The sequence below is a fragment of the Marmota monax genome, unplaced genomic scaffold, assembly GCF_021218885.2.
Source record: "Marmota monax isolate L192 unplaced genomic scaffold, Marmota_monax_Labrador192_F-V1.1 WCK01_AAM20220418_F8-fsc00037, whole genome shotgun sequence".
Classification (NCBI taxonomy): domain Eukaryota; kingdom Metazoa; phylum Chordata; class Mammalia; order Rodentia; family Sciuridae; genus Marmota; species Marmota monax.
Window position 1 is genome coordinate 3,963,718 of NW_026693245.1, and position 12,184 is coordinate 3,975,901.

Genomic DNA, 12,184 nt, shown 5'->3' on the forward strand with positions numbered 1-12,184 from the left:
ACAGGGTTGAAATTTTGCCGAAGTTATACTGTTTATAACTTTTTACAGTTATGAAAAATACTATAGAGATCATCCTTGCTTCCATGTGCTTGGAAAGGAATCATATATTTCTCTTTAAGATAATTATTAGCCTATGTATTTTTAAGAATTTATAAATCTCATTTGTATTTATATAGATTACTTATATGCATATACGTGTATGTGCATGTATGTTTGTGTTTTCAAATTGAACTTTAGAAATGTGACAGACTCTTTGGAGTCAGATGATGAAAATCTCTTCTCCACAATTATATTATTTAATAATGCACTAATTAACTATCTACATATTTCTAGGGACTGTAGTTTTATTTATTGGGACCATTTATACATTTAAACCCAAATTCAAATTTTACTTTGCTGTAAAGTAATAAAAACTGATTTTACTCAAATATTTTAGTCAATTAATACTATTTTTCAAATTTCAAATTAGGGCATATAGTGTGCATTTTGGCCTTTGTAGTCTGTGGCATTACATTTTCTGTATACATCCTTAATCATAGTTGTTGATGTATAGAAAAGTTACCAATATATTTTCATATATTTAAATTATAATCAGCCATCTTACTGAGCTTTGCATTTACTTCTATCATTTATCAATTGATTTAAAAAGATTGTTAAGGTAGGTAAGCATCATTTGCAAAAAAATAATTCAGCTTCCTCCCTCACCAAGTATATTTATAGTTATAATTTTGTGCTTTATTGCACTTACTGACTCATCCAGAATAAAACTTTTCTATGCAATCCTTGGTGACCAGGTGTCTAGCCTCCAAACTAAACCAACCACTTGGTTGATAGGGGATATTCATTCCCCACCCCAACCCTCTCTTTCCAAGTCTCTCTAGCTACAACTCTAATTCTAAAACTGGTTGTCCAAGTAAAACTTTGCTTCCTTTATCTTCCATGAACTGTTTTTGGTGTCTTTATTTCTGTTTTACAATATTAAATAGTTTGGGAAGTCTTAACTAGAGGCCCCAAAATAAATGTGCTTGAATATCTTAAAATCATAGACTAAATATTGCAAATATATGCACTTTTGCAAGGTAGAGGGTTCACAATTTTAATTTGAGTCTTGAAGTTTTCCATGTGTTTGGGAGACTAAGAAACAATAACAGAAATGAATAACCATGAATGATTAGTATAGTTTATAGTCATAGTAAACAGAACTCCAAAATTTCTACTTTATATATTAAAAGTAAGCCTGCATTCAGATAACACATCTGTCTTCAATCTTCATCCTAATTCACTTACATGGTTATTCAACAAAATTACCAAATTTACTTCTCAGTAACTTTTATTAAAATAAGTATTATTTTATAATACTGTTACAAAAATAAGTATTTAAGCAATGAATGACTCTTCAATTAAAAATAAAAATAAGGAACCCTTGTCCTCCCTGTATGCACTAAGGATATAACTTTTATTTTTTTAGTCTTTGTGAAGATAATAAGCAGTACAATTTTTAATAAGGTATATTCTGTATTCTAAAAAAATAACAAGGCTAAACTAGTCTGCAAGGATAATAAATGACATCTGTTCTAGAAATTATGTAAGAAAGATTTTTAAACACATTCTGTCAAATTTGCAATATTTCTCAAATTTTTAAATTATATTTCTAAATAACCATTTTTCAAAGACTATTAAATTTGACAATAAAAATAAAATGAAAGAATTTAGCAGGTTATGACTCATCTTATTTGGCTCATATGTAACTTTAAATGATTTGAAATAACATCCCAAATGGTTTAATAATGCCATTTTTTTATGAAAATGAACATTAACAGTAAGTAGTACACTCATCTCAATGCCATCAGAAATTTTCCTAAAATCTATTTTCAAGTGTTTAATACTGCAACATTTTATAGAACATAGAATGTTATCTGGAGAACTTTACAGAAAGATTACATTAAAAGTTTAACAATATTATTAATTAATTACTATCTAATTCCAGAAACTTGGGAGTATGAGGCAGGAGGATTCTAAGTTCCAGGCCAGCCTCAGCAACTTGACAAGACCCTTAGCAGTTTTGTGAGACATTCCCCCAAAATAAAAAATTTTAAAATGTGGGATGTAGCTCAGTGGTAAAGCTTCCCTGGATTCAATCCCTAATAACCTTCCCCACCCCAACCCCCCAAAAAGAAAGAAAAACAGAATTTATCTAATACATTTCACCCAATTTGGGCTGATAAAATTATTTCATCAGCCTTTCTAGTTAATCAGATAATTTCTTCACAGTATTATTCTATTTAACCTAATAACTGACTACTCAGTTAAAGCAAAGAAGCATATTGGCATGCTCTATATTTACAACTTGGCGATCTTATTTATATAGACATGATTTTTTTTCAAGACCTTGGCTGTAACTCCAAAAAATTAATAAGCCTAATTACACACACACACACACATACAATACACACTTGCAGAGTAAGCAACTACTAATTTTGGACCTTCCAATTTGTTTCCAATACTTTGATATTATAAATAGTGCTGCAACAAATATCTTTGTGTGTTACTTTTTATCATATTGTGGAAAAATCTCAGGAAATAAAATTATTACTATGGACTTTTAAGAATCCTATAAATATTAACTATGAATATTAATTAATACTGATGCAAGTTAAGACACTTCTTTTTTTTTATTGGTTGTTCAAAACATTACAAAGCTCTGATACAGAAGGACTGAGGTTGACATTCCTATTAAGGTATTCACAGGCTGGGTTGGGGTTGTAGCTCAGTGGCAGAGTGCTTGCCTCACACGTGAGGCACTGGGTTCCATCCTTAGCACCTCTTATAAATAAACAGAAATTAAGATGTTAAAAAGAAAAAAAAAGATATGCACAGGATGATTTAGGACAGAATATTTAAGCTGTCCTTCATTCCTATCATCAGAGAGTAACAAAAGGGATATCAAAAAGAATACATAATATAATTATGCTGCAATATTATAATAATATTATTATGTAATATTATTATGCTGGATTATCTATTAATCTATTAATGTCATTTTTCAAATATTTATATCTATTCTTTCTTCCCAGAAGACCTCCCTCCAGTGCCTTCTTCTTCCCTGTCTCTGTCTACCCTTGTCTCCTTCTTACTCAGGTATACTCCTGGGACTCATTTTAAAGTTCTTCTCTGTGATATCCCATTTCCTGTCTTCCATGTCTTCACGTTGTTTTCATATAATTCCATGTTTTGTTGGAGCACATGATCTGGTAATGTTTTAAGAGAGGGTATATAAGTAGTTAATACTTGCATTTTTAAATTCTGAATGTCTAATTAGTCTTCATTTTATGGCAAAGTATAGAATTATTTTAGACATAACTGGATCAGATTTTGTAGACTTTATTATCATTTAACTTACTGGATTGTTACCACTTCTTGATATATAACCTTATCTTAGGAAAGTTTTAATATTATTTGTTCTGACTCATTGGTGTTCTGAAGTTTCTATGTGCTGATTCTTCCTGGAGTCTTTGATGGTGCCTAGTGCTTGGAATCTCTCAGAATATACATTTCACTTGCTACTAGCTGAAAACTTTCTTTTAAAAATGTCTATCTTAATTCCACATGTCCAATTTTATTTTTTTTCTCATTCTAGAACTCCTTTTCATAGATTTTAACCTTATGAAATAATTCTTTATTTTTCCATATTTTCTTTTATTTTTATCTGAATTTTCTTTTTGCCCTAGTTATGAAAAACTTCCTAGACTTTATCAACTCATTTCATGGAAGAACTCTTTTTAATCACTTGCCATTATTTTCACAGCATACTATCCTCAGTGAGTGTACAGAAACAGTAACTTTTTCAGAATATAATATTAGGGCATTTTTTTATAATGTTGTCATTTCTCTTTTGTATTGTCATTTCAATACCTCTCTGTGTCCTCTGGACTTTCTTTTTCTTTTTCCTTTCATGGTGGAGCTTTTTCTCAAGAGGTTGGCAATATTTTGCTTTCAGTTCATATTAAACAATACAATGACAAAAAATACAATTACAGTCTCTATGAATATATGAGGGTCTTTTACAGAATGATTAGCTGATAAACAAGATTTTTTTTTTTTTTTTTTTTTTTTTTTTTTTACCGGATGACTTTGAAATGTCTCCCATTAGCAGTATTTTACTCTAGTTTTCTGCTTGGGGAGAACTGACCCGGCTCCAAGCATTCTAAATGGCAGCACTGAGAGTTCTGCATTCACTAAGGAAACCCTTATTTAGTTTTGTTTTCAGCCTGGCTTTCCTGAAATTATTTCTTTATTGGCACTTTCAAGTTCCAGGCTCTTTTGGATTCAATGGATGAAGAATTGTGGAAACAGGAAAATTTCTCCATCAGTTATTTCTCAAAATATGGTTAAGATATCTTATTCTTTGCTGTCTTCTCTTTCTTCTACTGATCTACATGTCTGAGTATTTTTTCATATTATTTTGGAATGGTTTCAAAAAGGAGGAAGTATAAATGATTAGATTTAATCCATCATGTTTCCCTAAAGGTTTGGAGAATTATTTATACTGGCAGCCTTATTTCTTATTAGGTAAGAGTTGAAGAGATAGAATTAAGATTCACAAGGAACTGAATTCCTGGCCCAGTTCTTACTGTTTATCTGTGTCGTTATATTCATGCTACTTAACCTCTCTGCAGTTTTATGTATTCATTTGTGCATCAGGCAGGAAAATATAATAATTGGGGCATGCAGTTGCAGGTGACAGTGAGGAAAGAATAGAGCTTTCCCTTCCTCCATCTGGATTTATTAACTCCAAGGTTAAATATGTACATGTCAAGGTAGGAGACTAAGTGTCTAGTTATTCAATAAATATTCATTAGAAGTCTGTATATTGACTCACCAATTTCATTTCTAAGAGAAATTAAAATATATACCTGTATCAAAACTTGTATATGAATATTCCTATCAGAAGTATTCATAATTTCTAAAAAGTAGACATATTTTAGATGTATATCAGCTGATGGATGGATAAACCAAAGATGACAACTTCATACATTGAGATAGTATTTAGAAAAAAAAAAAGAGAGAGAAATAAGATACTGAAAAATTTTATAATATAGATTAGTCTTGAAAAGACATGCTAAATGAAAGAAGCCAGCAAGGAGTATGTATGTGGTTCACTGATATGAAATATCCAGAATAAAATTTTTGAAAACTGTAGAGACAGGGACTGGGGATGTGGCTCAAGCGGTAACATGCTCACCTGGCATGCGCGCGGGGCGCTGGGTTTGAGCCTCAGCACCACATAAAATAAAAAATAAAGATGTTGTGTCCACTGAAAACTGAAAACTAAATATTAAAAAATTCTCTCTCTCTCTCTCTCTCTCTCTGAAAAAAAAAAAAAAACTGTAGAGACAGAAAGTAGATTAGTGCCTTAAGGGGGAGCATGGAAGAAGAGACAAAAGTGAAGGCTAATAAGTATGAAGAATCCTCTTGGAGTGATAAAATGCTCTAGAATTGTTTTGTGGTGATGGTTATACAATTCTGTGAGTGTACAATGACTTTTACTCTTTAAATGAGATAATTGTATAATACATGGATTATATCTGAAAAACTGTTAAAAATTAAGAAAGCTTGGTAGGAAAAGTCTATTACGTTTACTTTTAAAGCATTTGGAATGTAAAACTGAATAAGATCAATGAGGAAATCAGGCTTAAATTCTAGTGGAAGAATACACATATAATCATAAATTCTGAGGAAACAAGAATCCTAGATAGAAAATATAATTCATCACTAGACTACAAATGATGATCTAGATGGAAAATAAAATGAATGTGATCATATGATAAAACTAAAATCTAAATGGTGATTCGAAACTAGTTGGATGGAGTAATGACAACTGAAAAGAGAATTTAAAACAATGGGGTTAAATGACTCATCAAAATCAGGAGAGAACTCAGCTTGTTCTAGGAGCTGAAATTTTACCTGAGGGGTGGAGCACAGTGTTTGTGGGATGAGGGATGGAAGGAGAGAGGGAGTGGCATGAGATGAAGTTGCATAAATAGGTTGTGATTATTCAGGATTTTTTGGCTCAGTGGAAGTTTCCTAGTAATGGCAAGCAACTTAAGGATTTTAAGCAGAATAATTAATATTAAATCTTCTTTTGAGATCACTTTTATCACTTTCTGATGATAGAAATGAAGGAAAATTTAGATTTTCTGTCCTAAATTAGACTGGACATATCTTAACAGAAATGTCAACCTACTTCAAAAGTAGGTTTAAGAGGAAATTTTCTCAGAAAAATAAACCAAAAAATACCTTGTAATATTTTAATAATATCACATCAATGTAATGTTTATAAAATATAATTTAATAGTGAAATATCTGCTAAAATTTTAAGATTTATGTATACTAAGAAAAGGTAACAATAAATTAATACCTTCCAATCTTTTAAATTATTTCACTTTAATTGAGTTTCATAGATGCTAAAGACACTAAGAAAAACTTAAACTATAAAAATATTAATGGAATGTGCAAACAAGTAAGTAAAGCCTTATGGTTTATTTGACTCTGTTGATTTGGAAAACACAAGATGCATTGCTGGGATAATGCAGACAGTTTCAGTCTAAAGATAATATAACAGTAGGCTAATTAGACTTTAAACCCCAGTAGGTTGAATTGTTTTCTTGTGAGAAGCTCCCAGAAGCAATTGGTCTCTCTGTATGGGTAGAATACGGGTGAAACCTACTTTCCCTAGTGAACACGTCAGTGACCACTAACATTAGTACAGATGGATGCACTCCAGGGCAGAGATGGAAGGCCAGAAGTACAATAGCTTCAGGAAGTGACCCCCATCTCTCGCCTCCATAGTCTCTGAATACTTACCGGCACAGTAAGCTTTTCACAGTTATTCACAATAATGATGAAAAGCAGCAGAGGAAATAAAAAGTCAAAACACAAAATCTCTTGCATTATGAGGGGCAAAATGTCAGCTGGTATCTATATAGAGTAGAAGTATTATTTCTAAAAGAGCCCTCTGTGTAAACATAATCCAAAAATATAACATCAAAATCCCTAAAACAGCAAGCCCTCTTATAATAAATTTTTCCAAGGTAAATTGCTGGCATAATAAAAATTACTTGTCTCCCATGCATGAGGTCCTCCCATGCATGTATTCGATCCCCAGCACTGCGCATGAGCACAGTGCACATACTCACATGCACAAGTCATCCACAAAAGGATTCTAAATATTCTTTCATTTGAATAATTATCTCATAACTATCAGTTGGCTGTGAAAGCACAGTAATTGACCAGTGTCATTTCCATTAAATAAATAAAATGTAAAATTGTAATAAATATATAATCTCTAATAGAAATTGTAAAGACCTATATTTAATCTTGAAATCAACTATGTATGTGTGGTTCACATAAGACTGAGAGCATGCCCTCAATACATAAGATCTCTGCAAAAACATTTTTTTGAAGTACCTATTTATATCTTCCCTTGTCTGGTTGCTTACATTTTGTAGTAAAAACAAAAACAAGATTTTTTTTCCACTAAATTCTCTAGCTTCCCCTCAGTTATTTGTTACAGTATCAATATTTTGGGGCTCTTCTTTACTCCCTGAGGGTTTCTAACATCATCCTCTCCAGAGAAAGAAGGGAAATACAGTGTCTCTGCCCTACTTACACCGGAGGTTGAAGAAAACTACCTGCCAGACACAGCAATAGCACTCTTGGGCTCTGGTGGGTGAAAGAGGCACTAACTAGCTCTCTGGGAGTCTCAGCAGGAGCACAGCCCTGCCCCTAGAGGGAAGTGGAAAGGAACCAGCCTTAGAAGTCTTCCTGAGAAGGGAAACTGGAACATTAGCAAAAGTATTAAGTCATGACATGACCTAGAGTGCAGGGTCATGCTACACTTTGCTTGTGGGGGTGAGCAATAAACACACTCAGCAAACTTCCCTGGTCATTCAGAGGCTGATGAAAGTGTCAAGGAAAAAATAGTCTAGAAATCTTTATTTTCAAAATAAACCCCCCCCCCCCGCATGGAAATCTATTCTTGTGTGTCACTCAGTTGCTAAATAATTAAATTTAGCATTTTAGGAATTACAGCAATTCCTCTTCCTTCAAGCATTTTCTTTAGGGAAAACTGAGGTGAACAAATCATGACCACAAATTTGGAGTATCTGCTGAATATTATTCACACATTGCTTTTCCTACAGAAAAATATTACTGCTCCAATTTTATCTTTCAGACTTTTGCTTTGTTCGCTACATTATGCTGACATGTCAAAGTTTATGCTGGTATTGAAATCATACAAAAACAATAAAATAATAACAATATGTAAATGTCTTCTGAATGCAAATAAGCATATGATTACTTCTGCTCTTTTAGAAAACCAGTGTATGTTGTAATTATGAATTTTAGATTTTATTTTTAAGATATCTTATACTTTTAAAAACCTAAATAATAATGAATATTTATGTCTGCCATTTTCTTTTTTTCCATTTACACAAGGGAAAATCAAATATTCTATACTACTCTACATTGGAGTTTATTTAGTGTATTAGCTCACTTTTTAGTGATTTTCTATTTCTTTGAAATACATCACAAGATGTCAAATTCTTCCTGTGTTCAGCAACAATGTTTATTTTTAGAGATTTTTTTTTTCTCTCAAGACCTTCTTGGAAAAATGTGAGAGAATCTCTTTACTTCATTCATTCAAAGGAATTTGGCACATTATTCTAATTCCTGAAAGATGGCCTTATGTTTGTATCTAGTAAGTAGGAAAAAAAGTTTTATTGTTTGATATATGCTATCACTTTAAAAGTGTTGTGCTTTTCACATTGCTGAAGAAATAAAATTATCACATATAATCATTCAAAGGAGTGTAAAATTAAATAAACAAAGCTTAGCATTTTATTTGCATGTTACTGTTGAATGTCACATATTTCTGAAAATAAACCACTTTCATTTTTGTTTTTAATACTGAAGTATGTTTCCATTTTTTTTTAAAAAATGTAATATGAGTTGCAAGATCTTTCTATGGGGAATTAAAGAAGAGACAGTATTCTACTCTTGATTCCAAGCTTTGAAATTCTAAATAGCATGACAATCTAATTTGTCTTAAATCAAGGTCATTTATAGGTTTGCTGCTTTAAGTATCTTCCTAATCGAGGAAACATGTTTGATTATTTATTAGGTCCTTTCAGTATGAATATTCTCTCAACCAAACTCTTTGTGATCTATGGACCACAGATGTCATTAGCTTTTATAAATTTTCCTTTAGACTTTGCACTGTATTTTGCAAATAAGTACCTTAAAATTGAACCTTTTGTAAAATACATTTCCTCTATGTATAAATGACTGAGGCTACTGATTTCTGGGACGGATAAATATCTCAGGGAACGCAAAGACAGTCGTTTTAAGGCTTTGTTTGGCGGGACTATGGGTTTTCCAAACAGCTAATGTCATTCAGAACTATGGACAGCTCCCATTAAAGCATACTGTTGATTGCAATTTCCCTTAGTTTCTAAACACAATTCAAAATAATGCTGCATTTTATGCTATATTTGTTTGCTGTTTAAAAGAAGTCTATTAAAACTGCTCGGTATGCTTTCAAACTCCTTTAGTTAATTCATTTCTCTTTTTCAAAAGAGTTCAGTTAAATAAATAAATAAATACCATCCAGAGTTACTACTTTTTGATTTTCAAAAGGAAAGCCCTGCCCTGTTCAGGAGCTAATATAACGTGACAGCACGATATGTGTACGCTAATAGGATCTTCTTCACGACCTTCATTTGACAATCTATAAACATGCTTGTAACCGAATGAATATTTGGGCAATGAATGAGATCAGGAAACGTCTTAATTTTCATACTCCGAAGCAGAGTTCTCCTGCTAACAGCTCTGTTGCCCTTCCTCCCGAGCTGGGAAACAAGAAAGAGATTTCTGAAATAGACTCATAGTCAAGGTCAAGAAAGGGTGTAGCTCTATTTCAGGAAGGGGGCTCTGGAAACGCCCCCTGTCTCTGTTTCAGGAACTCCAGGCTTCCTGTCAGCTCCTGCCCAGCCTGGCAGTTCCCACTCCACTGAAACGTCAAGTCAGCGCCTATCCAAGCGCAAATTACCCTTCCTCCGCCTGCCAGCCACTATTCTGAAGAAATGCGATGAGGATACCCGGTGCGAATAAGCATAAGAACAACAGATTAACACTCCTCAGGGGCGAGAGGTCCCCAAGGACCTGTGAGTTACCGTCTCCAGCTATCCCACCCTCTCCTGAACCCTAGAGCAGCACTTCTCCTTTTGGGGAAGGACGGATATCTTGAGGGAGAGACACTAGGAAGGGTGTCTGCCCTCTTCCTCCCATCACTGAAGTAAAAGTTTCCTTGGTACAACTTAGCATCCTTCCTTCTCGGGATCACCATGGCCTTCACCATTCCAAGATCTGTCCCCAAAGTTCACAAAACAGAGAACAGTTTCCCCGGGGCTTGCTGGCAACAGGATCTCACCATTCAAACCCCTACTGGGTGGAAACTAGTTGGAGAAGAGTAGAGCCTTGTCTGCCCAAGTAGCAGCCGCCAGGGCTACTCACCTCCTGCCCAACACCCCCAGACTTTGAGTCCCTGGGGTGCCCCCCTCCCAAGAACAGAGAAGGGTGTTGGAGAGCGCGCCTGGAAAGGAGGGTGGGGCGGCGGCTGGGAGCCCTCACCTGAAATCACTGTAAGGGTGGATAATCCAGAAGCCTGCAGTTTTAACCCTTTCCTGCTCCTTCTCCACCGCCTTCTGGCTGCCAAACATTCGGAGGGAGAATTTGTTGACCCCAGGCTGCAGCATGGAGGTGAACTGCCTCTGCATGAAGCCATACTGCCGACGAGGTCCCTCGGCGTCCTCGAAGCTCCCCGCCGGCTCCTCGCCTCCGCCGCCGCCGTCCACCTTGAAGCACACGGAGTTGCCGTGCTCCTTCGAGCCGGCCCCTCCACCCCCAGGCGGGGTGGCCAGGCGCTTGTCGGCCACGGCGGGCCCCGCGCCCGTCGCGGGCGCCTTGGAGGGGAAGACGCTGTTGCCATCGTCCCGGCTGTTAGACGAGGAGTTGGGCTTGCCGCCTCCTTCCATGCCCGGAGGACGCGGCAGGAGACTGCGCGGACTCCAGACTCGCCGGCCGCCCGGCGCCCGAGGCACGAAGCCGAGGGGCAGGGGCCCAAGCCGGCTGCCGGTAAACTCGGCTGCCCGTCGCGGCGGCGGCGGCGGCGGCGGCGGCTACTGCTTCCCGCCCGCGCCGCTGCTCGCTGCGCGCCTGGCTCCCGCCGCCGCCGCTGCCCTCAGTGGCTGCGCTCCGGGCTCCGCCGCGCCTGGTGCTGATGCTGAGGCTGCTGGAGCGGGGCGAGGCAAGGCTCAGCTCAGCCCTCACGCGCCAGCGCCTCCCCTCGGCTGCCCTCTGCTGGCCGGAAAGGGTCTCTCCCCTCCCGCATGCCACTCACTCTCCTCCACTCTTGCTCCACTTCTGCCCAGCGTGACATTGAACTCAACAGCCCTTGGAGACATTTATTTGGACTTGTTGCGAGGGAGACTTGGCATATGTGTGTACTAGAGAAGATAGGGTAAGGGACGGACACACGCACACACACACACAGAGCTTAAGCTAGTGAGTTCGTCCAAACGAAACAAATACCCTAAAACTCATGGATACACTGTCTGAACGCCTGTTTGAACGATGATACAGATGGGGAAAAGCGTGAGACTGATTCAACACCCCCGAAAATTACGCTTTATGCTAGGAGCACATAAGAAATTCAGGTTTGACAATAGCAAACAAGTTTCATGAATAAAAAGGCAAGTGACTGTGTGTGTGTGTGTGTGTGTGTGTGTAAGAGAGAGACAGAGTAGCGCCTGCGCGCAAACAGAAAGAGGCAGACGACCAAAGTGACTAGGTCTTTGCAACCCTGGGCAATCAGCGGCTTGGGGCTTTTCAGATTAAAGCTCTGCGCCTTGGAAGGGACAACTGACCTCCTTCCCCTTATCCTTGTCTATTTTCGCGCAGATCCTTAAGCAGGGGACGGAATTTCTTTCTTATCAAGGTTTACTTATATCAACTCACATGTGAGTAAGTCTATTGGTCACCAATAGTGAGAGGAAATGTGTGACAGAGACTGTGCCTGAACTGACCTATCTCTTAAGATAAGTTATATAATCAATAGAACACATTT

The 12,184-nt window shown here is 36.6% G+C and overlaps 1 protein-coding gene across 1 annotated transcript in view; it reads right to left on the bottom strand.

Moving 5' to 3' along the window:
- Hcn1 (hyperpolarization activated cyclic nucleotide gated potassium channel 1) overlaps positions 1 to 11,210 on the bottom strand; it is a 355,144-nt gene extending 343,934 nt beyond the window's left edge. The window contains exon 1 of the mRNA XM_046456309.2: positions 10,690 to 11,210. Coding sequence (XP_046312265.1) covers positions 10,690 to 11,093 — 404 coding nt within the window. The 5' untranslated portion in view covers positions 11,094 to 11,210. The remainder of the gene's footprint in view (positions 1 to 10,689) is intronic.
- Positions 11,211 to 12,184: the final 974 nt, after the last annotated feature.